General features: G+C 36.8%; 5 protein-coding genes across 8 annotated transcripts; 4 read left to right on the plus strand and 1 right to left on the minus strand.

Moving 5' to 3' along the window:
- Positions 1 to 2,561: 2,561 nt before the first annotated feature.
- LOC126621292 (putative ABC1 protein At2g40090) lies at positions 2,562 to 7,114 on the plus strand. The gene is made up of 12 exons (XM_050289719.1): positions 2,562 to 2,785; positions 2,993 to 3,147; positions 3,239 to 3,364; positions 3,471 to 3,566; positions 3,702 to 3,802; positions 3,947 to 3,983; positions 4,279 to 4,497; positions 4,956 to 5,067; positions 5,455 to 5,546; positions 5,635 to 5,814; positions 6,039 to 6,152; positions 6,468 to 7,114. The coding sequence occupies exons 1-12, from the start codon at positions 2,602 to 2,604 to the stop codon at positions 6,672 to 6,674; spliced, it is 1,623 nt and encodes a 540-aa protein (XP_050145676.1). The 5' UTR covers positions 2,562 to 2,601; the 3' UTR covers positions 6,675 to 7,114.
- On the plus strand, positions 6,698 to 13,468 carry LOC126621300 (GDSL esterase/lipase CPRD49-like). 3 transcript variants are annotated; one of them, XM_050289744.1, is made up of 7 exons: positions 6,698 to 6,846; positions 7,171 to 7,265; positions 10,733 to 10,810; positions 11,340 to 11,480; positions 11,899 to 11,975; positions 12,064 to 12,216; positions 12,924 to 13,468. In XM_050289744.1, the coding sequence occupies exons 2-7, from the start codon at positions 7,221 to 7,223 to the stop codon at positions 13,135 to 13,137; spliced, it is 708 nt and encodes a 235-aa protein (XP_050145701.1). In that variant the 5' UTR covers positions 6,698 to 6,846; positions 7,171 to 7,220; the 3' UTR covers positions 13,138 to 13,468. The 3 variants fall into 3 exon arrangements, with proteins under 3 accessions (XP_050145701.1, XP_050145693.1, XP_050145685.1); XM_050289736.1 differs by lacking the exons at positions 6,698 to 6,846; positions 7,171 to 7,265 and adding an exon at positions 10,324 to 10,596 and having other exon boundaries at positions 12,067 to 12,216; XM_050289728.1 differs by lacking the exons at positions 6,698 to 6,846; positions 7,171 to 7,265 and adding an exon at positions 10,325 to 10,596.
- Positions 13,469 to 15,154: 1,686 nt separating this feature from the next.
- Positions 15,155 to 17,739, plus strand: LOC126630769 (DNA replication complex GINS protein PSF3-like). Its single transcript, XM_050300959.1, has 7 exons — positions 15,155 to 15,313; positions 15,987 to 16,087; positions 16,183 to 16,251; positions 16,334 to 16,434; positions 16,785 to 16,877; positions 17,253 to 17,392; positions 17,510 to 17,739. The coding sequence occupies exons 2-7, from the start codon at positions 16,043 to 16,045 to the stop codon at positions 17,617 to 17,619; spliced, it is 558 nt and encodes a 185-aa protein (XP_050156916.1). The 5' UTR covers positions 15,155 to 15,313; positions 15,987 to 16,042; the 3' UTR covers positions 17,620 to 17,739.
- A 214-nt stretch (positions 17,740 to 17,953) lies between these two features.
- Positions 17,954 to 19,277, plus strand: LOC126630775 (protein EARLY FLOWERING 4-like). Its single transcript, XM_050300971.1, has 2 exons — positions 17,954 to 18,562; positions 18,661 to 19,277. Exon 2 carries the CDS (start codon positions 18,717 to 18,719, stop codon positions 19,110 to 19,112), a length of 396 nt encoding a protein of 131 aa, XP_050156928.1. The 5' UTR covers positions 17,954 to 18,562; positions 18,661 to 18,716; the 3' UTR covers positions 19,113 to 19,277.
- An 80-nt stretch (positions 19,278 to 19,357) lies between these two features.
- Positions 19,358 to 22,112, minus strand: LOC126630765 (peptidyl-prolyl cis-trans isomerase CYP19-4-like). Of its 2 annotated transcripts, XM_050300936.1 has the most exons (8): positions 21,949 to 22,112; positions 21,782 to 21,844; positions 21,628 to 21,694; positions 20,634 to 20,681; positions 20,522 to 20,545; positions 20,234 to 20,416; positions 20,029 to 20,104; positions 19,358 to 19,766 (listed from the first exon to the last, which is right to left on the minus strand). In XM_050300936.1, exons 1-8 carry the CDS (start codon positions 22,024 to 22,026, stop codon positions 19,628 to 19,630), a joined length of 678 nt encoding a protein of 225 aa, XP_050156893.1. In that variant the 5' UTR covers positions 22,027 to 22,112; the 3' UTR covers positions 19,358 to 19,627. The 2 variants fall into 2 exon arrangements, with proteins under 2 accessions (XP_050156893.1, XP_050156903.1); XM_050300946.1 differs by lacking the exon at positions 21,782 to 21,844.
- Positions 22,113 to 24,142: the final 2,030 nt, after the last annotated feature.

Raw genomic sequence — 24,142 nt, forward strand, 5'->3', positions numbered from 1 at the left:
TTTTGTATTTTTAAAGAGAAATTTGAAAAAATAATCAAAATTTGTAACTATATATAATTATAGTCATATAACTAAAAGTTGATAGAAAAGTATTAATTTATCCTTAAAAATGACGTTTCCTAATTAAAATGAAAATGAAGATCACCTCCTCTATCTACACCTCTAAGCTTTGTCTCCTTCTCTAAAAATAAAGATTAGTTTTCCTTTGTTCTTTGACACTGTCATTTTCCTCTTCTTGGTCGTCAATGTCTACATCCCACCGTGCTCTGCAATTGGCTCGCGTGGTCTCTGTGCTCGAGCCTGTCCATGGGTTCCCTGCCATGAAGAAGAGCTATGAGCAGCTAAAGGAGAGGGTTGGCCTGCTATTGCAAGTGTGTTTTGCTACGTCTGCAAACATAGAGATGAATTCTTCAAATTGACACCGAATTCTAATTGTAATTTTGTTTTTACTTTGGGTTATGGTTATCACAAGGCTGTTTCTGAGATTTCGGAGGTGCGAAATTATTTAAAAGGCCACTGCTTAAGATAGTATTAAAAAAAGTAAAACAATGTATTGATGTTAGAAAAAAATCACTTAAATCAAAATAAACTTTAGCACTCACCGATTACAAGTTTACAAATGTCATTAATTATAAGTAAAAAAGCTACAAACATAACCTTCACTAGATAATCAAAAGCAGTTCAATCTTAAACAACCAAACATGAAAAGAAAAAAAAACTCAAAACTCTAACTTTAAAGTTCACTTGAATATATAATATAATAAAATTGGAAAACTATCGTTTTTTAGGATGTTATTATTGACAATCAGAATATCTCATTGCACTATAAATTTTTATATTGAGTGAGATGCTAATGATACTAAATTTGTAGACAAAATTTTGTAAATTAAATGACATATAAGTTGATAATTGGATTATTATTTAATGATTGATAAACATGATTATTTCCTATTGGTGACTCATCATTTAGTTCACAAATTTAGTCTCCCTAACATTACCCTTTTATATTTAGAAATGAAAAAAATTTACTCTTATAAGGAATGCACAATGAGATTTTAAAATACTAACAAAAATAATTTTCTAAATATATAGCATCATTACATAACATTAGATGACAAAAATTTTAGGAGCCCCTTCAAATTTAGAGCCCTATGCAACTGCATCCCCCCCCAAAAAAAGGGCCCCCTCTGAGTTATTATAAACTTAAAAAAGTTGCTATAATTCTATATAGAGTCTAAATTTTAATTATTTTTCCAAAATTACTATTTTTAAAATATAATGGCAAAGATAAGATTTTGGAAAAGACGAACCTGGCTGGCTCTTGTCATGCCCTTTTGTCATTCACAAAGACAGTACGATGACTGCGCAAACGCAATAATTTTCGAGGGAAGGTGTTTTCAAATTAATTAAAAGGAAAACTAATGAAAAAGGTTTGAAAACTTTGAGTTTTAATGATAAGGACAAAATAAAGGGTAAAGTGAATAGTACCAGGATTGACTTTTTAGTGTAAAAATGTGATTTTTCGTTAAAATGAACAGTACCGGGTGCTTTTCGTTAAAGTTCCCTTAATTAAATTCCCAATAATGGACTGTATGTAATGTTGTATTGTTCTTTCAACAAGTGAGAACAACAAAGACTCATCCAACTAACGAGGAGATTTTGGCAAAAAAAAAAAAAAAAACTAACAAGGAGGAGCCTTGTCCGACCAGATAATCGTATCTCATCACACTTTAAAGCAAAACTAAGCATAATTTAGAAGAAAGTGTAATGTTATATAGATGATAAATTTGTTCATCAAATAATGTGATAATGTTTAATTGATTTAACTTAAGTGCAGTTTAAACGATATATATTACTAATATTAAATGAGTTCACATATACACTGAAGCATCATTTGGGAAACATATTTTACCAATAAATTGGCCAGTCTAACATCATTGTTTATTGGGAACTTTAACGAAAAGCTCCCGGTACTGTTCACTTTAACGAAAAACCATATTTTTACACTAAAAAGTTAATCATGGTACTATTCACTTTACCCTTTATTTTGTCATTATCATTAAAACTCAAACTTTTCAAGTTCTTTTCATTAGTTTTCCTTTGTTTCTTAGCTTTGAGAATTTCACTAGTTGTGTCTATAAATTGGGGAAAAAATGGAAGAGAAGAAAAGAAGTATTTAGACAAAATGAACCAAGCCCAGCCCAAATAGACCCTTAAAAACCCCAAAGTCAACCAACCCAGCCTTCTAACTTCGGATTATGTCAAAGCAAACCGGCCCAATCCAATAGCTCCATTTTTTTTTTAACAAACGATATTATCTACACTAAAGAGATGAGGTGGGTTTAGCTTCACAATGAGCCTGCAATAATATGGTTCAAATTCGCCTTTGAGAGAATCAAACCTAAAACCTCTCACTTATAAATAAAAAAGAATATCACTAGACCGTACCACTCCATTTAATTAACTGCTTTATCAAACCAATAAAATAATAAAAAATTAAGACTTTAGAAAGACATCGAAACGTCACCGTTGCGTACCACCTATTTATCGGTTTCCCTCGCACCTTTGGCTCTTTTCTGGCAACGCGCCTATGCCAAAAACATGGCCACGCGATCCTTATGGAGAGCCACGAAGTTCGCGCTGTCGGCGACCGCCCTCATCGGCGGCGGTGCGGCGGCGGCGGATGTCGCCACCTCCGACGACCCCGCCATGACTTACAAGCTCTACAGCACTGTTCCCCCACGCCTTGTTCGCGGCGCCGTGACAGCCGCTGCCATCGCCTTCGGTAAGTCCCACTCCGCCTCATAACCTCTGCGTTTTCTCCAAGCAATGTCAATTCTAGGGTTTAGGGCTTACAATACGTCGCCGTTTCGAAGTTGAAATCATTCAATCGAGCATTAATAACTCAGCTTTAGCTTAATTAATCCGATTTGTTAAATTTAAGTGAAAATTCGATTCTAATGGAGTTCCGAAATTGCTTGTATGTAATCAGATTATGAGTACTCACTGTTGGGGCTTCCTGAAGGAAGCAATGAGAGGGAAAAAGCTAAGCATGAAGTTCACCTCAGGTCTGCGCTTAAACTTCAAGAATTGTGTTTCAAAAATGGAGGAATATATATCAAGCTCGGTCAGCATCTCGGGCAGCTGGTAAGCTTTCGAATTCAAATTTGAAATGATCAATCAGAATTCGGAAGAGTATGGGAGCTGATTATTTTTTCGTTAATTCGATTTTATACAGGAATACTTGGTACCTCAAGAGTATGTCCAGACAATGAGGGAGTCCATGTTGAACAAATGTCCGGTTTCTTCGTACGAACAAGTGCATGAAGTCATCAAAAAAGAGCTCGGAGATAGTCCCGATAAAGTATGTGATATTGGTTGTAGGGGTTTATGATTAAGCTCTCGCAAATGCTCGATATTTTATTAGCTTACTTATAGGTTTTGATCATTATTTTCTTTGATGAATGCAGATTTTTTCTGAATTTGATCCTGTTCCAATGGCAAGTGCTTCCCTTGCACAAGTCCATATTGCTCGCGATCACAATGGCGAAAAAGTGGCTGTGAAGGTCACCGTTGTCAATTTTATAAGGGTTTTACTGCTATGTGCAATCAAGTAGTCGTTTGGATTTATTCAACTTTTAAAACATGCATCTTTCTTATCAGAGTTTTCTTTCTTGGCCCAAATAATTTTCAATTTTCAGGTTCAGCACACTCACATGACAGATACTGCAGCTGCGGACTGTGCTACTGTGAACTTTATTGTGAACACCCTGCACCAGATTTTTCCTTCTTTTGATTACAGGTAGTTCTAGGAAACCTGTTGTACCTGTTTATTTTCTTGTCTAGTTACTAGTTGACAAGATAATGAACACCATGCTAATCTTGCTGACAAGCAGATATGTTATGGTACTAATTGCTGTATTTTCATTCTTGCTTTCATGAACAGGTGGTTGATTGAGGAGATGCGGGAAAGTTTACCCAATGTAATTTGTTTCAATTTCTCTAACCCTTGATTGGCTTCTTCATAACCTTGTAGAAATATATGTCTACAATATGTCTAATTGTCTATTAGTAACTTTTATATGTCCATAAAATCTTTTTGGCCCAAAATGTTTGTTTCCTTCCTTATATGCCACTGTAGCGATATAAAAACACGTGGAGTTTGGACCTTAGCTTGACGCGTGTAATAATTCTCTATCATACAAATATGTGCTGCCTAGTAGTTTCAACTTTCAATAGATGTGTTGTCATTTGTTTGCATGTGATTGTGGAAATCAGGAACTGGATTTTATAAACGAGGCCAAGAACAGTGAGAAATGCTTGGAAAACTTTCAGAAGTTCTCTCCTAATATTGCAGCTTATGTATATGCGCCAAAGGTGCATTGGAGTTTGAGTACCTCAAAGTTATTGACCATGGAATACATAGATGGTGCACAAGTAAATGATGTGAAGACCATCAAAAGACTCGGAATGCGCCCTGATGAAGTTGCAAGGCTAGTAAGTCCATGAGTTACATGTCATGTTTTTACAATCTATGTTAGACAATCATGTTGTAAAAATACTGATTGGCCATTTAAAACTACATACTCTTTCTTCTAAACAATCCCATTGACCATAAGTTGACCACAGAAGTAGGTCCGTAATATGACTGCATACTGATATTTTTTTTTTTTTTTGAGAAGAGACTGCATATTGATTTGACTGCAAATGAATTAAGATTTTAGACATTGGAACCACAACTTTGGGTCTATGGTTTAAGGTTGCAGCTAAACATAGACTGTCCACAAAGGCTGGTTTTGGATGCCTGTTCCCTTTTGTGATTCATTATTTATTTACGTGTTAAGGATATCAAACAATGGACCACAAAAAGGAAAATAGCTTATGCTTCATCTCCCTTATAAAGATGTGCAATTTAGTGAGAAAAAAAGAAGTAAGATTGGATGTACTTTTTGCAGGTTAGTGAATCTTTTGCAGAAATGATGTTCAAACACGGGTTTGTGCATTGTGACCCCCATGCTGCCAACTTGTTAGTTCGTCCTCGGCCTGGTAGTGGAAAGAGCTTTCTAGGTGAGAAACTACTTTGTTGTAGAGGCTATCATTTGAGAATTTTTATAGTACTTTGCTTTCTATGGTAACCACAACTAGAAGTAAACCATGACCTAGTTCTATGGTATTATGATATTCAACTCCATTTGTTTGAGAGCTAGTTGGCTGGTCATCTTCATGATATCTTATCATGCTATGCTTGTGGGTCACAAGGATGATTGTAATGCTGCTGATAAACTGTTTGGTAGTATATTTGTGTATTTCTCAATCATATTTGGGGTCTTCAAGACTCACTGTTGTGCATAAGGCGCCACAAGTTGCTGTGTACTTGTGGTCGTAATGGTAAAGCACAATATATGCAGACCTTCAAGACTCACTTAATTATTTTCCCTGACTTCTAATGTACAGGAAAGAAAGAACCACAATTGATACTTCTAGACCATGGTCTGTATAAAGTTCTTGACTCCGAGACCAGAACTAACTATGCTGCACTATGGAAGGTACACCATTGCTTTTCCTGAGTTAGTTTTCTTCCATATTGTAGCAACTTACTTTGCCGCGTTCTCTAAGTTATTATGATTGTTGCAGGCGTTGATTTTTTCTGATGCCAATGCAATAAAAGAATATAGTGCAAAATTAGGTGCTGGAGAGGACTTGTATGCATTATTTGCAGGGATTCTTACCATGAGGCCTTGGGATAGGGTCATTGACCCAGCCATTGATCATTTGATTATACAAGGCACTGAAAGCGACCGTTCTGAACTGCAGGTGAGCTCTTGCAGTTCTATAAGAGCTTTTGCCTGATTTATATGCTGTTACTGTGTTGCTGATAAGTTCTTTTGTGTATTGGGACTTTTTTCACTGACCAAAAGCGACTTACTTTGGAGCTTTGCACTTGCAATTAAGTTCTTTTGTTATGTGATTGATGTTGTTGGTATATAATCATACTTTACTTCTCTCACTGCTTGAATGTCCCTCTGTTTCCTTTTCAGATGTATGCTTCTCAGTATTTTTCTCAAATCTCACAGCTTTTGAGGAGGTTGCCGCGCGAGATTCTTTTAATGCTGAAGACAAATGATTGTTTGCGATCAGTTAACAATGCTCTGGTATTGCTTTGCTGTTATTTCTTTTGCTGATACCATTGAAAACCTGGTTATAGTAAGATGAGCATGTTTTTCTTATACTGCTGTTGAATACACGTAGCATTTTTTGCCTTCTGCATAAGCTGTATGTCAAACATCCTTACCATGCACCCATTGAGTTTTAACTATATAGCTTTGTAATCTTAAATTTGTCAAATTATGTGAGTCAGATTTCAGTTGTTGCAGAAAAATTAACTTAAGCATCTATCATAAGGGAGCTGTTTTCTATTTTAAAATTTTTTAATTTTTGAGCTCGAACCTGAAATGCTTCTCAAACAGTTGCAGGTACCTTCTCTTGAGACATTCATGATCATTGGAAGGGTTTCTTCTGAAGCCATCATTGAGGCAAAACTATCACAAAATAGATCCTTCCTACGTTGGTTGAGTGCTTGGTTAGACAGAATCATATTAGAAGTTCGACTTTTTACAATGCAAGTAGCATTGTGGCTTATACGGGGAAGGAGAGCTTTATCTTGGGAAATCTGAGAAGATACTGCACAAACACAATTTCTTTGACTTGCGAACTCAGGAAACCCAAAGTTTGGTGAAATTATGGTTACTTCTTTGTTCGTTACCCAAAAATGGGCCTACACATTCTTTGTCTCCATAGATCAAGCCGCTTCATCAACAAGCGGGGTCTCTGAAAATGGATTGACAGGTGATTTTTTATCGCAACAGAAGGAATAAATGATTTGTATTGTATCTTTTTCATTTTATACGTAATTATTCTCAATGTCCTCTGGGATCTGATCTATGTTTAGAAACCCTTTGATGGGAGAACTGTATATCAGAAGCAGATTATTTGCTAGAGATATTAGTTATAAACTTATATGCACAGAGATTTTAAACTTTTGAACCGATTCTTTCACAAATGAGTTGTACATTACATTCTTATTTGGATAATAAAGCTTCTTGAGTTACTCATATGAGTTATATCTTGACCTCATCCGTATTCTGGTTGTCGAAAACACACATGAACCAGGTGTTCTATGCAGTGTCCCCAAATCCCTTGCTTCACAACATGCTTCTTAAATGCGAAGGCTCCGTGGCAAAGGGCTTGTTTGGCTGCAGACTGAGGTAAGCCTCTTGAATGCCTAGCATGCATATGAGTAGTGCTTGGATTTGGCAATGCTAGGATCAGTCGACTCTTTGTGCGCCGAACTTGGTCATTCATGCCTGTGGAGCCCACAAAGCAGGAACGGCCAGAATCAACGCACATACGCGACCGATCTTAGCACAGTAGCAGTCCTCATCCTAACATTGACCATGTCCATTGCTGGAATAAGTGGTTGGTTTTATTTAATTTTCAGCAGTGTCCATGTTATTTAGGAATGGTAACTATAGGGAATGGATGGGAATAAATGCCACTTCTGATAGTAGTTGGTTTATTAATTCCGGTAGGTGTTACTGCCTTATTACCCCCTTTTCCAATCGTTTCCAATCGTTGTCCTAGCGACTAAACTTCAACTAAACTATTGTCAATTGCTACTTTTCTTTGCTTATAAATTTTTTGGTTGAGTGTAAATTATAGACCCTTTTGGATTGTGAACATTGGCAACAAGAAGTGCACACTTTTGCTTCACCCTTCCATGGAAGTGTAACCTCCAAAGAAAACGACCGCAACTTTGATCGGTCTGTGCTATACTTAGGTCAGTTGGAATTGCTTTGGTAGGAAGCACTTTTCCTTATTTATGTCAGGCACTGCTAGAAGGGTTTTTCAGTATTTGAAAGCGCTTTTAGTCATTTTGAAAACATTTGGAAACGTACCATTTCCAATTCGGACCCTGGTTGTTTCCGTCTAACATTTATGATTTCCCTAGCAGAGAAGTACAAGGTCAGTGCGTGGTAGATATCGGACGGTGGGTATTGAAATCTTTGTTTGGTTGATAGTTGGTATTTGTTTGAAATTGAATATTACAACTAGATACCCAAGTCCCCATCAAAAAAACAGATGATAGTAAAGAAGATAAAACAAGTCATAAATGGGAAGGGCTGGATGGTCGGCCAAGTTTGGTGGCCTATTTGGTATTTACCAGCTTCACCTTCTTTTACGTACCTACGTCAGATTGCTTTTATTTTTCTTTGTTATGAGATTTCTTCTAACTATAAGCATTTTTTGACAACTAAAATCGCTATTGAATGTGTTCTGGCTCTTAAAAGCACTTTCTAAAATACTTTTATCAAAAGCATTTGAAGTGCCTTTAGGTTTCAAAAACATTTGAAGTGCGTTTTGGAAGAAACATCAGTTATATACTTTTTGACAGAAGCATTTGAAGTGTTTCTCCTAAACTCACTTGCATTTTTATTAAGGATTAGTTTCAAAAACACTTTTATCAAAAGTGCGTTAAGTTATTTTAAAAGTACTTTTTAATTTAGTTAAAGGCTATATCCTAAAGTGTTGGCCTGCCTCTATAAATAATAAAATAGGTGTAATCATATTAACACACTAATTAGCAAACAATGAGAAGCTTTCATCTTAATAATGCAAGTTTGTGTTGTTTGCAATGCTCTATTTTGAGGTTTGTGTAGTTCTTTTTTATAAAAGTCGGTCGAGGAGAATGTATGTAATAAGGATGGGAAAAGTGATTTGGAGAGGGAAAGTGACTTGTATGGGCAAATAATTAAGTCTTTTGCCTAACCTTCATGTGAGGGGCAGTGATTTGGAGAGGGAAAGTGACTTGTATGGGCAAATAAACAAGTGACATATGGGGGAACTATCTTCCATTTCAATAATTTTGTGGCATAATGTGAATACTAGTCAATTATTTTCGTGAGAAAACTACGCTAAAAACAATAACGGGAAAATATTAGGGAGGGAGAGCTTGAGTTGAAACTTTTTAATTTAAAACTATAGACTTAATTATTTGGTACTCTTTTAAAAGAGCTAGAAGTGTATATCGGTTGTAAAATACTTTGAGTACTTTTTTAACAAGTATATAGGCTCCTTTTAGTCCAAGTTTATACAAAATCCATCTCCGATCAAGAGTCAAAATAAGTATGCTAAAAAGAATCAGGCTTAAATTTAGCCAAAGGTTGGATACCTATACCAAGCCCTCAAGCCCCTCGACAGGCTCCAACGCGTACATTCCAAACTAAAGATTTAGTCGGATGAAAAATATAATTCTACAATATTGTCTTCTTTTTTTATCACAAGATATATATTTAAATGTAATCAAAGTCGAACATCGCCACCCACCTTAGCGGCCAATACATTGGATACCTAACTGGGTTCGAAACGATCCCATTGATACCTAACACCTTCCTTAGGTTGGTTTGGTATTGCTGTGCTTTAAAAAAAGGAAAACTAATGAAAATGACTTGAAAACTTTGAGTTTTAATGATAAGGACAAAATAAAGGGTAAAGTGAATAGTACCATGATTGATTTTTTAGTGTAAAAATGTGGTTTTTCGTTAAAGTGAACAGTACCATGTGCTTTTCGTTAAAGTTCCCTTTAAAAAAGCTGCTTCTGCTGTGTTGTGAGAATAAGCGGCTGTGAAATAAAGCTGTAGAGTATTTGGTAAACTTTTTTGTAAAAATGTTTTTGAAAAAAAAAAAACAGTATTATAGTGTTTGGTGAATTTTTATGTAAAACAGATGTGAAAAAAAGTCGGCTTTTCAAAGCTGGGTTTTGCAACTTCTTGTTTTTGGCTTTTTTTTCACCTAAAACTGTGAAAAAAAACTGAAGCTGAATGTTTACCAAACACAAAAAAAAGCTCAGAGTTTTTTTTTAAACCAGTTTTTTTCATAATTACCTCAGTACCAAACCAAAACCAAGCATGAGAAACATAAGCACCCACTACATGTGCATCCTCATTACAACATCGGTGAACAACACGAAACACCGTCTTGAGAAGCCAAGATGCCTTCATCGATGCGTCTTGACCGGAGATGACCTAACGGAATTAACCAAGGGCTAAGTATAGCCTTCCATGACGGGAGATGGCCTGACGGAATTAACCTTGTTTCTCTTTCTTTGGTTGTAACTCCGTTCCTCCCCACAACGTAATTACCATAACGGTTTTGTCATGACTCATCATGTCGTTACTCCTTTTATATACGAACAGTACAACCCCAAATAAAAAACAAAATTACGAGGAACATTGATTGCGACAACCCACTAATTACATAACATCATTTGCTTGCACCCAGCTGCCCACCAAACCAAACTATTTCAGAGTAAACTCCGAGGTCGTCCTAGTCCTCCTCCTGCTCTTTACTCTTCCTACCAATTCCTCGTATTCTTCCTCCTCTTCTCCCTCCTCGTACATTCCCGTGCTTTTAGAGAGAGGGAGAGAGATGGTCGGACCGGCAAGGCCCTTGTTTGTTCTGTTCGGATCCTCCATTGTTCAGATGAGCTACGACGTCGGCGGTTGGGGCGCAATTCTTGCCGATATCTACTCTCGTAGAGTTCTGTCTCTCTCACTCTCCCCACCTTTTTTGTTCTAATTTGGGTCGTCATTTTTCGCTGCGAAAATCAAGAAACAAGTCTAAAGTTGCAATCTTTGGGTTCATTTTGCTTATTGGGTTTGTGATTTTTTTGTAGGCAGACATATTGGTGCGTGGTTACTTTGGTTGGAATTCACGGCGTGCTGTAAATGTCCTTGATCAAGTCTTTCCCAAGGTAATTATGCTTTTTTAGCTGAGAAGTTGCTTGTCTTTTCTGTATGTGTTTGTCAAGGAAAAGTAATTTAGTGATTTGAACCCGCCTTTTTAGTCCCTCCACTCGTTGTGAGTGCTACTGCAGAGAAAGATTTTTAAAATATTCGATTTGGAGTGTACACGGTTAAACTTGGAGTGCGAAAATCGCTACCTTTCGAGAATATGGTAAACCAACAAAAATCTTTGTTAAAGAGAAACAAGAGATGGGTTTGTTTGTGTTGAGGAGTAGATTATCTCATTCTCTTTATATTAAAGTAATTTAGAATACCGTCTCGTAAAAAGGAACATGTGTGTCGAAGATTATATTGCTTGTTTGTACTCTTATTCCTTAATAAATGGCATGCTTTTGGGCGTTAATATTATAAGATTGCAAACTTAGATATTTTATTTGTTTATACTTTCATTTAGGCATTTTTTTGGGTCAAATATTTATGCTTCAATAAAGTACACGGTGGTCCGACTCCAATGTTGCATTTCTGTTTTTGTTATAGGATGCCGCTGTAAAACCTTCTTTGGTGATAGTTTATTTTGGTGGTAATGATTCTATGGGGCCTCATCCATCCGGCCTTGGCCCTCATGTCCCGCTTCCTGAATACGTCGAGAACATGAGAAAGATTGCAAGTCATCTGAAGGTAGTTTCTTCATCTATGTTAAGATACATGCCTTTGAATTACTGAACCATCTGTTACATGAATTCCATTTCGGCATCTATTGTTTTTCCTAGGCTCCACCGAAATTGTTGTTCGCATTGTTCGGAAGTAAGACATAACGGAATCAGCCGTTTATTTAGCATATCACAAGTCTCTAATGCGAATGGAAGCTTAAACAAGTCGCCAAATTTGTTTTCAGGAAACAAAAGGGGTCGATTTTTGAACACTTGAGAACGATAATTATCCACAATCATGTATCTTTTATGTGGTTGCAGTAATTCGATTCTGGTTTTGTTGCATGTGTGTTTCCTGTAGGGTCATCCTCGAACAAAAGAATAATGTGCTTGCATATCTAAGTGAAAATTTTGATGCATTCTAACACGGTATATTTGATAACCAGAGCCTTTCAGATTCAACGCGGATCATCTTTCTTAGTTGTCCTCCAGTGAATGAGACCTTAATTAATGGAAGCTCAAGGTACTCAGATGCAACTCTTGTGTTTATAGTTAACCTTATCATATGTCTATGGCAGTGTCCCTCATATCATTTTTCTCCTCTTTAAAAGCAGCGGGATTTTCAGTGAGATTATAAGAACCAACGAGTTATGCCAACAGTATTCAGAAGCTTGTATAAAGCTGTGCCAGGAAATCAATGTCCCATTTGTTGATCTTTTCACTGCATGTCAGAGAAAAGATGACTGGAGAAATGCTTGTTTTACGTATGTTAACTTGGCCCTTTCGCTCTCTCATTTTTGTTATCTGTTTTGACATTTGCATCATTTGCTTTAAATCATCAATTTTCCCTGCCTAATATCTTAGCGTCCTCATGTACTGGATAAGTTATATATATACTTCTGAATCATCAATTGCTTAGTCCCCTGATATACCTTGCGTATAATATTTTAGCTAGTATGGTCATATATGTAATATGTAATGGAGCGATGATTTATATAAACGATTAGCCATAACCTGTACGGTTGATTTGCTATTACAAATTTACACATTCATGCATCTTGCATTCTTGCTACATGTTTGCTTTTCAGCACACATATTCAAGCCCTTGGTTGATTCAGTTGTGAAGATTTTGTTTTTTCAGTTAATAGCTCATACACTAACAAATCCATATATTCGGGAAGAAAACACTTAATATCCTCTCCTCAGATAGGGTTTCCATCCTCCATCCATCGCGAGTAAATGTCTAGATGATTTTTGTCATATGGTAGTCGTTACGAACCAATTCAAAGTAGCGATGAAATACCATGATCACCGTTCAGATATCTCTTTGAGATGTATTCCTTCCGCTTTTCCCCGGAGGAGAGTACGGTGTCATTCTGCATCTTTATACTGAACCCCGCCATTAAAGTAGTTTAGCTTTGAAATAAATCTCTCTTAATTTTTTAACGTATCTCTGCTTATCTTTTTCCAGAGACGGGATTCATTTTTCAGCAGAAGGGAGCAAAGTAGTGGTGGAAGAGATACTCAAGGTACTGAGAGAAGCTGACTGGAAGCCAAGTTTGCACTGGAAATCAATGCCGATAGAATTTTCAGAGGATTCACCGGATGATCTCGTTGCTGCTGACGGAAAGACAACGTTAAATCCTTCCAGCTGGACTTATTACAGGGAGATTCAGTGGGACTAGTTCGCTGAAGGGGAATGATTTCCGCACTCTTTCTTTTTCCTCTAGCCTTTAGAATCAATTGACAGCAACAAGTGGAGGCAGAAGGATACAACGGAAGTGCGAAAATCACTACCCTTGCGGAATCGTGTTTCACCGGCGTTCCCATGGTGGAGCTCTGGCATCGAAGGTTGAAGTATGTAATGAAAGCCAAAAATAAAGGAGGGGTTGAAGTATTTTATGCACATTGGTAATTATATTGAGGTATTGGAACCACTGGTGAATACTTTGTTATAACTTCTTTTGTTGAAGCATTGTGAAGTTAATATAAATAGCCCAAAAGATTTATTTAAAACTCAATCATGAAAATTAAAACAAAAACCTAATTTCATTTGTATTTTTTAGAAAATGAAGTCTAAATAAATAAATTTCGGAAAATATACATAATCTCTATAAGGTTTACTAGAATTCGTATCTTTCTTGCTTGGGAGCCTCCCGATATTGGATGGTGAGAGCTTAGGGCGTGTTTACGTATCCGTAATAATGAGAATGTGGAATTGAATTTCGATTACGGAGTACTCCGGTGTTTACTAAACGTGGAGGAATCAAAAAAGTAGTGGGGCTCACACAAATTTTGGAATTCAATTCCTTGTACTGGTGGAATTGGATTCCTTAGATATAGGTGGTAATCCAATTCCTGATTGTTTGGGTAATCGAAATGACACTTTTATTCCCTTTATGCTCTCACTTACTTTTTTTAATTTCCAAGACTATCCTTTATAAACCCATTAAAGTATATAAAATATTTGATTTGGAACAAGGGCATTTTAGTAATCATACTGGTTTATATTCTGATTCTACTGAATTAGTAAACAGTTTTATGGAATTCTATTCCGATTCCAAAACATTAGTAAACAGCTTTAACATGAATCTGATTCTGACTTCCCCTCATTCCAACTCCTCCTCAATTCAATTCCTCTTATTTTCATTACCGTTATGTAAACGTGCCATTAATGTTGATGGTTGGGGGAATTTTCTGCTAATTTGGGCAGGAACAAGTTATTAAGGCAAAGATTTGGAGTTTGTAGTTTGGCCTTAAGCTCACTTTGGACAGAGGTGTCTTTAGACTTATTATTTAGATGGATTAAGTGGATGCCGTCAACTTGATTAAGCAAAATATGGCACATGATTTTCACCTCTCCATACAATTTTGAGCAGCTGCAAAAATACGATGGGTCAGCTGAAGCGTTATGGATCTGGGGTTGCATTTTCATGATCCTCCTCTGTGGATTGGAATGGTGTTGATGGATGATTGCTTAGGAATCTCCAAGGCTCGGTTTTTCTGTTATCATGTTGTTTTATAGTTTTTTTATTTTTATGTTTAATCCCTTATTTTATCTTAATTTTGTTTGGATGCTTAATCCCTTATTTTATCAAAAGGAAAGAGGACAGAAATGGTGAAACATTTAACATATATATTTTACACTAAGGGAAGATAGGAGTTCGGCTAAACAATACAATGTGCAATTTAATTTGGTACTGAATTTATCATCCACAATATTCAAACCTAAAACCTCTCACTTACAAGTGAAGAGGAATACCACCAGACCGTAGTACTAAGTGGCACAAACCCACTTGTTACGTTTGTTATTTTATATGTTTTTATTATAAAAAAAAAAGTCAAATATTTTTGTTTGAAAAAAAAAAAATCATTTTGGTTTAACATAGCGACGTGTGCCAAGAGAGAGATTTTTCAGTATGACCGTCACTCGAGATGGTACACCACGTGTTCTTATATAAATGATGGGTTATGTGTGTTAAAAGGTTAATAACATAAAAATTAAAAAATTTCATCACTTGCATAAAAACACGTGATGTACCATCCGTATTCCCGTCGCAACTAAAAATTTTTCCTGCCAAAAGACTAGATAATAAAATGGTAATGTCTATGACGAGACACGTGGTCATTTAAAAGTTAAAGCCATCTCATTCAGGAACATTCTACATAATGGTACACCGCATCACACTGGAGCATTTCATCTCTCAATATTTTTGAGTTTCCCTCCTTTTTATTTTTTGGATCGTCTTCTTCCCTCCCGTTTTGTTTAATCTCTCTCTCTCTCTCTCTCTCTCTCTCTCTCTCTCTCTCTCATCGGCCTCAGATTTCACCTCTGAAACAGAGAGCGAAACAACAACCCAGGTAAATACTAGTATTTCTAACTCTATTCTTTAATTCCGCTGCGAATTATGCTCTTGTTTTTATTGGATTTTAGATCATTTTATTTCCGAATTTTTGTCTCGCTATGTGAACCTGTAGATTCATGGTTGGCCTGATCTGATTCTTGCTTTTGAAGCTAGTGTTAGTTGGATTTATATTTTCGACCAACTGGGTGTTTGTGGGTTTCGTTTCTTTTTTCAGAATTTTCTGTCTTTTCCTAAATTATCTGTACTTCTTCCATGAAATCAATAAGATGGGTTTGTTGCCTGCAACGTCTTTGTCAAAATGCTTCAGAGAGTTCATAAATTGTTGGTATCTGGAATCCTCTCGCTTTGGCAATTGTTGAAATGGGAAATCTTGAATCTGTTGGTTCAATATATCTGTAGAACCCAAATAGGCATTCTAACCCCAAATTTTGGTTTTCAAATACATCCCAAGTACTTATGTCACTGGAATATGGGAAATCCTATTCCGGAGCGGTTCAGATGGTTCAAAGATATATGCTTTTGCAAAGTCAAAGATCGTTTATTAAACAAGAATGTGACAATTTTATGCCTATGATTTGTTTGTCATTTTGGGTTTTGGTGGCTCGAGAGATGATAAGATTGGAAGGTTCAATTAGTAAGGTTTTTGAAATTGGTCTTTGTTGCTTCAGGAATCTGTTTTGGAGAAGCAGGGGACGTTACAAGGAAAGTGGGATCTTTCCTGAATATGGCAAACTACTATGACATTGATGATATTATTATGGAGCAACAGGTTACTTCCCGTCTCTTCGTATCCTTGAAATCTAAAGTGCATCTGCTACATTTATTTAAATCTGTATTCTAAGCATTATTTCTGTTTCCAAGCAGCTCGTCCCGGTTGTTTTCCAGAAAGCAGTAAATGGTGTGGAGATTGATCCTAGTGCTGAAACTGATTATGTAAGTGATCAGAGTGGGTTTGGAGCGGATAGCCTTTGGTGAAAAGGATGTGCTCTTATATCTTCTTGGGTTTGTATTTCAGGTTGAAGCCGGTTCAAAGGTAGAGCTGCCTTTATGGCTTGCTTATGAGTTACACCTCAAACAAGTAGTAAAGATGAAGGTTCCTGCCTGTTTCAATCACAGGTATGATATCATATTATAAGTTCGTTTAACATTTTTAAATGGCCAATTTGGTTAGGGCTGAGTTTAATGGCCAGTTTGGTTCATTCAACAGTTTCTGGCCATGGTCATGGAGATTCATTTTGTTCTCAGGCTCGAAATCTGATATCCGTACATTTCTTGTCTGTGGTATACAAGATATTATGTTTATTCGTCATATCTTTGAATGTGCTTAGTTGCCACTGACCAATTACAATTGCTGCCATTCTGTGGGATGTGTTAAATTTTCGGAAAGCATGAAGAACAACTCACGTGATTCAAGTTCAAAACTAGCGATTGCTATATATCTAACACTTGTACATTTTTTTTATCAGAACAAAGCTGGAACTTGGGGCTGATGGTGCAGCAGTAGATTTGAGATCTCGATGTCTATACTTCTATGAATTTGGATGCAAGATAGCACCATTGTGAGTCTCTCTCCTACTGATTTCCTGTATACATAATTCAATCAGTATGTTCTCTTGATGTAATTTATCTTCTAGTAGGCACATTTTTAATAAAAATCACTCTTAATGTGGTAGAGGGTTGAGAAAATGGTACATGACAAGGACTCCCATGGATAAACTTGTTTTCACAGTAACTTGTCATGATCTGGTTCTTCGTCAATCTGAAAGAGAAAATAATTCCGCAAGTAATCCAGTTTCTCCAACATTGTGTGTTCATGCTATTAAAAAAAATTCCGGTCATGAAATTAAAACTCCCGTAATTTAGATTAGATTAGAACATCACTGGTAAATGTGACTAATATTTTCTTTATTTTGTGCAATCATTTGGATGGACAGGATTGGTGACAGAGACATGGGATCTTTCCTATTATCTGCATTCAGAACCAGGTACCAGCAAATACTGGCAAAGGCACATAATGCAGCATTTACGGCACCTTCGAAATTGTTGAGTTTCTTGACAAAAGAAGAAACCAACTGTAAGATTTATATTACATTTGTTTTTCTTTTTTTTGGGTTACGCCGGAGGGAATCGAACGCTTGACCTATGTGCATCTCTTTAGTCTGTTTGACACATAATGTGTTTACAATTGCAGTGTATGAGGCAGCTCAATCCTCAATGGCAGCCTTCAAGAAGTGGCGGATCGGCGGCCCCCGATTCGAAAGAGCTTCTGTTCTTGGGAGGAAGAGGAAATCAACTGACTAGTTGATCCATCTTTTTCTGAATCGTTACCTCAGTTTGTAATTTTTCCCGAAATGTATCAGTTCTTATAGTGTTCTCCAAACACCATTTTATAAATTATGAAGTTTATTTCGCGGTCCCTAACTCACGACGGGTAGAAATGGATTGTTTTCGAGCTTACTTATATGTTATATGTCATGTTTTTATCAATTTACGAGTTTATTGACATGCAAGATGAGAAAAGGCGTTGTATTTTATAAGATCGTTTTTAAAATAACTGAAAGCGCATCGTTTTTTATCAGAAGCGTTTTTAATTATTTTAAAACTCATATTATCTTGCTACCCAAACAGCAATTTTCTCCTTTCAACCTTAACCAAACATACTGCTTCTTCTCCCACGTGGAAGACACAAACAAACATCTTCACCCACCATCACCAGAAACCATCCTCTTCCACCACCATTAGCCCCCCGTCCTTCACCCCTCGTCCGTCGAACCCAGCCCCAGTCCCTCCTCCGTTGAATCCAGTCCAACCCCTCCTCCGACCTCCCTCCTCCGTCTGATTCGCCGTCGACCCCACACCCATCCCCATTCACAGCAGATCTGACCATCGTCAGTCCGACGTAATCATCCCCACTGATCTGGCTCTGCTCTCGACCTCTCAATTTCCCGCTCCGAGTCTCGTGAGTTCGTCTAACTGGAAGGTGACGAGGGTGGGATTTTCTGACGGCAAAGGCAATGGAAGGAAGAAGATGGATGTTTGGATATGGATTTAAAGTGAGCTGCCTGCTGTTTGGGTAGAAAGATAATATCATTTTGGGTGAGAGTTTGATACGACAGGTGTAAGCATTTTATTGGGCTACATAGGAGAGGCAGTTTACCAGAGGAAAATGATCATCTCCGATCATTTTCCTGAAGATCTTAGGAATCCTATGATTGTGATCGTACATCGTTGATCAATACGACAGGTTGGCTTTTCCGTCTGAAATTGTTATTTGTCACAATTTTCTTATCGGTGCATATTTGTATATTTGTATATTTACCTTGTCCCCAAAACCCAAAACAGGAAACAACAAACGACAAAACACAGAGCCGACCGATGCGCCCGCATTTTTCACGCACATGACCTCCCGCGATTCATCTTCCGGAGCCGAGTCGAGCATGGACTACTTCAGCCACGAATCCCCAACCAAACGCACCGTTCCGGCCACCGCCGTCTTCGATCAAGACGAGGAAGCGGACGATTCGGAGCTGTGGGACCAGTTCAACCGCAGGTTCAGCGAGGTCCAGTCCTTACTGGATCGCAACCGCTCCCTGATCCAGCAGGTCAACGACAACCATCGGTCTCGGATCGCCGACAACATGGTCAAGAACGTGGCGCTTATCCAGGAGATAAACGGCAACATCTCCAAGGTCGTTTCTCTTTACTCCGACCTCTCATCAAATTTCTCCACCTTCTTTCACCACCACAACGCCTGCAAAAATGCCGAGGACGGCGGTGCCGAGCCCGATAACTAGTGTCGTTTTTCAGTAGAATTTACTCCAATCCCGACCACTTGGAATTTGAGTTGAATCTAATAAATCCCAGCTAGGTTTTTACAGTGTTATTACTGTTCTTATTTTTAAAGTTTATTTTACCCATTTGGTCAATAAATCAGTGAAATATTAATATTTGGTGTTTAATTTTATGAATATTTTTTTTTGGAACTGCAAATTTAGCATATATAACGGAAAATACTTGGCTCGTTACACGACATATCCACTTTGTCATGTAAGCATAAACTTTTCTTTTTGTAATTCTAACGTGTTACACATGTACATGCGTCGAGCTACAATTTGCAAACACGGAGTCATTGATCCTTACATGTGAGGAGCGAGATTCGAACTTGGATCAGAAGTTACTGAATCGAAACTCTTTAGTGGTACATGTATCAGTCTTGTGCAACATAAGCATATAGTGGTTGTACAACTTTTTTACATCTCGTTCGCCGCCCGTTCGCAGCTTGTCTGAAAGGTTAGTGTAGACTGTGTAGTTACATTGGAAGTTCGCCGCTGTCGGTGATGACAACCTTGCTCCTAGGTACCCCGTTCGCGTCTCCAACTTCTTCGACTTTGTACACTACGTCCATCCCGGAAATCACCTTGCCAAATACGACGTGCCGCCCATCCAACCTTTCAAGAAAAGCAAAGCAAAATGCAGGCATGTAAGTTTTATAAACATTTCATTCGGATACATGTTCGGTTCCCAAATCGAAATATGCATGCCAAAATCATAACCTAGTTCGTAATCGTACGACCGGATTGATCTAGTTTCAGTTCTAGGAAAGGATTGTTCAAATGGTAATTGAGACAAGTCGGCGTTTGGGATAAACAACTTAACAAAATTGGTATCAAAACTACAGATATTCCAAGAAACGTCGAAAAAGAAACCTACCAATCAGTTTTGACTGTTGTAATGAAGAATTGTGATCCATTGGTGTCTGGCCCAGCATTTGCCATAGAAAGAATACCTGTTTTTCAGGCAGCAAGTCGAATTCAGATAGAGTAGTAATACATTTCCAACATTTACAGTTAAACTTCACTGAAAGGAGAACTTTTGCACGAACAAACTACTCAAATACAAGGCAGATTTTACTTGCCTGACCCTGTGTGCTGTAGTTTGAAGTTTTCATCTGCAAACTTATCACCGTAAATTGACTCACCACCTCGCCCATCACCGAGAGTGAAATCACCTCCCTGTATCATAAAGCTGGGAATAATCCTGTGAAATGTACTGCCCTTGTAGTGAAGAGGCTTCCTACTTGTTCCAGTTCCTTTTTCCCCTGAAACCCGAGAGGCTCACTAAAGTTGAAAACAACACAAAATCTGTAGCATCCATACAAATAATCACAAGATTACAGATAAGGGAGCTAAAGTTACTTGTTTACCCGTACAAAGCGCTCGGAAATTCTCTGCATTTACAACAGAAACTTTGGTTAACTCTTTCCATGGCAGTGATATCTCAACAGAAACTTTAGTAGTAGGCTGTGGGGTACCAACCTGTGGTTTTAGGGACTGTTTTTCCATAGAGACCCATCACAATGCGACCTTAAAGAAAACAAAAATATCAATAATTTCAATCAAACACCACTTCTCTGCCAAATAATTTACAACAGCTGAATGCTGATACACAAAACACAAAGTTCTTATATTTAATTTAATCTTATCAATTACCGGAGGAAATTAACGACTACCCAGAAATGTTTGCTCACAATTAATTGATGAACATGAACAATATCAAGGAAACAACATTTTCTCTGCCAAATAATTTACACCAGCTAATGAAACAACACACAAACTTCTTAACTTTAATTTAAGAGTAAATTGTAGCTATGGTCCCTTAACTTTAACTCAATTGGAGCAATGGTCCCTCAACTAAAAATCCATTACCTTTGGTCCCTCAACTTATCAAAACGTGCAGCTATGGTCCCTCAACTAAAAATCCATTACCATTGGTCCCTGAACTTTAATTCAAGTGGAGAAATTGTCCTTTAACTTTAATCCAATTGTAGCAATGGTCCTTACAATATAACTCGTTTTGACAAATTTTTTGATATAGTTGACGAAAAGAACTATAATTATACACTTTGATGAGTTGAGGGACCCTAATTATATAAATGGTCATTCCAGCATAGCTTATTTTGACAAAATTTTGACAAAATTGATGAAAATGACTATAGCTACACATTTTGATAAGTTGAGGGACCAATGGTAATGAATTTTTAGTTGAGGGACCATTGTTCCAATTTGATTAAAGTTGAGGGACCATTTGTACAATTTACTCTTAATTTAATTGTATCACTTAGTGGAGGAAATTAACAACTAAAAGTTCAATTAAACAATATTTCTCTGCCAAGTAATTTACAAATACAAAGTTCTTAACTTTAACATATTTATAAATTATTGGAAGAAATCAACAAATACCCAGAAAATGTATGCTCATAAATTGATTAAATCGACAATTAAATTAGCAGATTAAGAATTCATTTCATACCAAAGGGTTTTCCATTTATTTCGATATCGAAGTAAACTTTGTGAGTCACTTGCTCCAAATCGCTTTCCTGCCAAAACACAGAAGCACCCAACAAACGTAAGCAGCTCCGTTGGCTCCCAACGAAAACTGGCGGGTGAGACTATCAAATCCCCACCTCACGGAGCTCGCTTTTGACAACATTCGGCTCGTCCAGAGCTCCGTCGCCGCCGAGTCGGGTCTGAAATCGAATCGCAAAACAATTCCTAAAAACAATTCGGAGAGAAGGGAAGATTGCAGAAATTGAGTTATGCAATTGGAAGAGAGAGATGGTGGAGTTTGTACCAGGATGAATACTAAGGTGCCGAAGAGGAGTAGGACCCACAAAAGAGCCGCCGAAAACAGCCTTCTTCCGGTCGTCATCTCCGCTTTCTTTTTTCCCGGTGCTTCCTCTGCAGCTGCGGACTTGTCAGCTGAGATGTGAGTCTGACTGTGAGTGGACTTTGTGTGGGCCCAACTAGCAGACATTTTCTCTTTGTTATTTGAGGGATTCCATGGCCGGCCACCTAGGATGTTATTTGGACACCCTTAACGTGTCCAAAAATGTCAATTTCATCCCTTTGGTAATAATTGTACCTCTCACGTACTCTTGTTAATTTTTGTCATTAATCTTCTTCGATTTGTTTGATCTGACGATCGAAAATTGAGAGATGTGTGTGAAAAATAAAATCGCACGTATTAGTGTGTTATAACCTCTTTTTACTTGGCAGTAACATTATTAATTTGGGGATAAGTTCCGCTTAGGAAAGTTTTTCTACGCATGTTTCCTACCTCTCTCTCTCTTTCATCATCTCGCATCACGTGATTTATACGTAACATTATTCTAATATTCCAAATGAGAGAAACTCTCATGAAATGTGTTATATAAGTTGTTAACATACATAAGAGAGTATGAAAAACGTGATAGGTAAGTTTTTCTCCATAATCAAACTAAATTACTCAGAATTAACGAAATTTTGCAGTGTTATTGACGAAATTTTTAGTTATTAAATATTTCATTGCATTTTTTATCACGAATTTAACGATTAAAAATTCATTACCACGAAGAATACTAAGAAATCCCATATAATTTAATTATTCGTTAGAAATATTGAATGCAGTGTACCGATAAGGTGTCACTTTTCTTCCCTTGTTTGCAGTTTTCATATGGGAGTGTGGATTTGTCCAATGCTTCCAACTTTAAGTGGATCCAATACCAAGTCATTGTCAACTTCTGCATTGTTCAGATTCTGCCTCTTCCCCATTTATGAGAAAAAGTAATGGTGAAGAGACTCTCTCAACTTTTTATGGACTTTTCATTGTTGAAATATTATATATCAATCGTATTTCTGAAAAAAAAATAGTTTAAACATCTTAATTCCATTTCAATTATTTAAAAAAAAAAATTGATCTCAACCCAAAAAAAAAGATCAAAAATTTTTATGATAAAACCCCACTCTCTTTGATAATTCTATATCTACCGCTCATTTTTTTGACAAAATATCTATGAAGAATTTAACTTTTAAGAAAGTCTTAAAATATACGAAATACTGTGTACTACAGAGCACCTAAGAATTATTAGATTTATTTGTCCAATGTCTTTGTGAATTGGTAGCTGTAATAGGCAGCTTTACCATTGTTATTGTATTCGCACTTGCTACTATAAAATATACTCACACTCACCAATGCTAATATATAAAGAAGGACTTTACATTTTATTTGGTATTTCACAAGTATTAAGAATCTAACCTAAAACATGCCGAATCCATCTCTAGCTAGTTTCCCATGGTGATTCCAATTGCCAAAATTAAATTTACTTTTTATTTTTGTCAAAGTTGAAAAGTCGTATCGAGTTATGTTGTTGTCGTTTGTTCCCCTCCTTTCTTTAATCTGAAGAAGTTGCTTTTAGTTTAATCTGAAGTTGTTTTTTTTTTTCTTTTTCTAATTTGATGGATGCAATGTTCTAGTTGTTACCTGTTAACGATCAACCTGGTTAGGTGTTTACAGGGACGGTGCCACTCTATGGGGCCTTTGTCTCTTTCTAATTGCTCCAAGCAAGATAATGTAGCCTACTTAATTGATGACAAAATTTTGGGAATCTTCATTCTTTTGCTAGAAGAGAGCAAGGATTTTATAGTACTCTAACAATCAAGTCTTTATGTGTAATTTGATTTTTAGAAAAAAAATTACTATTTGTAAGGAAAATGAAGATAGTTTGAAACTAATTTAAGAGAGAGAAGTTTCAAATCCGAGATGCGTATTAGAAATTCAACATTGTCCATTATGATATTAGACCACGTCATTTTCAAATGTTTACCCCAAACCCTAAATAATCAAAAGATTATGTGTGGTTCAACTTGCAAATCCTTCATCATTTTCAAATGTTCATTTTGCTTTGAGCTTCCCATTTTTACGGTTGATTTATTCACAATATTATATCAATTTTGATTTTTACCATTGGTCATTTCATCAACTTCGTTGATCAATTTGTTTTTTTTTA

The sequence above is a fragment of the Malus sylvestris genome, chromosome 1, assembly GCF_916048215.2.
Source record: "Malus sylvestris chromosome 1, drMalSylv7.2, whole genome shotgun sequence".
NCBI lineage: Eukaryota > Viridiplantae > Streptophyta > Magnoliopsida > Rosales > Rosaceae > Malus > Malus sylvestris.

Bases quoted from the DNA above. Each gene is read 5' to 3' on its own strand.
- LOC126630765 (XM_050300936.1), bottom strand. From the start codon at position 22,026: ATGACGACCGGAAGAAGGCTGTTTTCGGCGGCTCTTTTGTGGGTCCTA. The intron at 20,682-21,627 runs GTATGAAATGAA...GTTTTCTTTAAG, and splicing joins AATAAATGGAAAACCCTTTG to GTCGCATTGTGATGGGTCTC. The intron at 20,105-20,233 runs GCAAGTAAAATC...CCTGAAAAACAG, and splicing joins ACTACAGCACACAGGGTCAG to GTATTCTTTCTATGGCAAAT.
- LOC126630769 (XM_050300959.1), top strand. From the start codon at position 16,043: ATGGCAAACTACTATGACATTGATGATATTATTATGGAGCAACAG. The intron at 16,252-16,333 runs GTAAGTGATCAG...TTTGTATTTCAG, and splicing joins CTAGTGCTGAAACTGATTAT to GTTGAAGCCGGTTCAAAGGT. The intron at 16,435-16,784 runs GTATGATATCAT...TTTTTTTATCAG, and splicing joins CCTGCCTGTTTCAATCACAG to AACAAAGCTGGAACTTGGGG.
- LOC126621300 (XM_050289728.1), top strand. From the start codon at position 10,486: ATGGTCGGACCGGCAAGGCCCTTGTTTGTTCTGTTCGGATCCTCCATT. The intron at 10,811-11,339 runs GTAATTATGCTT...TTTTTGTTATAG, and splicing joins TTGATCAAGTCTTTCCCAAG to GATGCCGCTGTAAAACCTTC. The intron at 12,217-12,923 runs GTATGTTAACTT...ATCTTTTTCCAG, and splicing joins TGGAGAAATGCTTGTTTTAC to AGACGGGATTCATTTTTCAG.
- LOC126621292 (XM_050289719.1), top strand. From the start codon at position 2,602: ATGGCCACGCGATCCTTATGGAGAGCCACGAAGTTCGCGCTGTCGGCG. The intron at 4,498-4,955 runs GTAAGTCCATGA...TACTTTTTGCAG, and splicing joins CTGATGAAGTTGCAAGGCTA to GTTAGTGAATCTTTTGCAGA. The intron at 5,068-5,454 runs GTGAGAAACTAC...TCTAATGTACAG, and splicing joins TAGTGGAAAGAGCTTTCTAG to GAAAGAAAGAACCACAATTG.
- LOC126630775 (XM_050300971.1), top strand. From the start codon at position 18,717: ATGACCTCCCGCGATTCATCTTCCGGAGCCGAGTCGAGCATGGACTAC.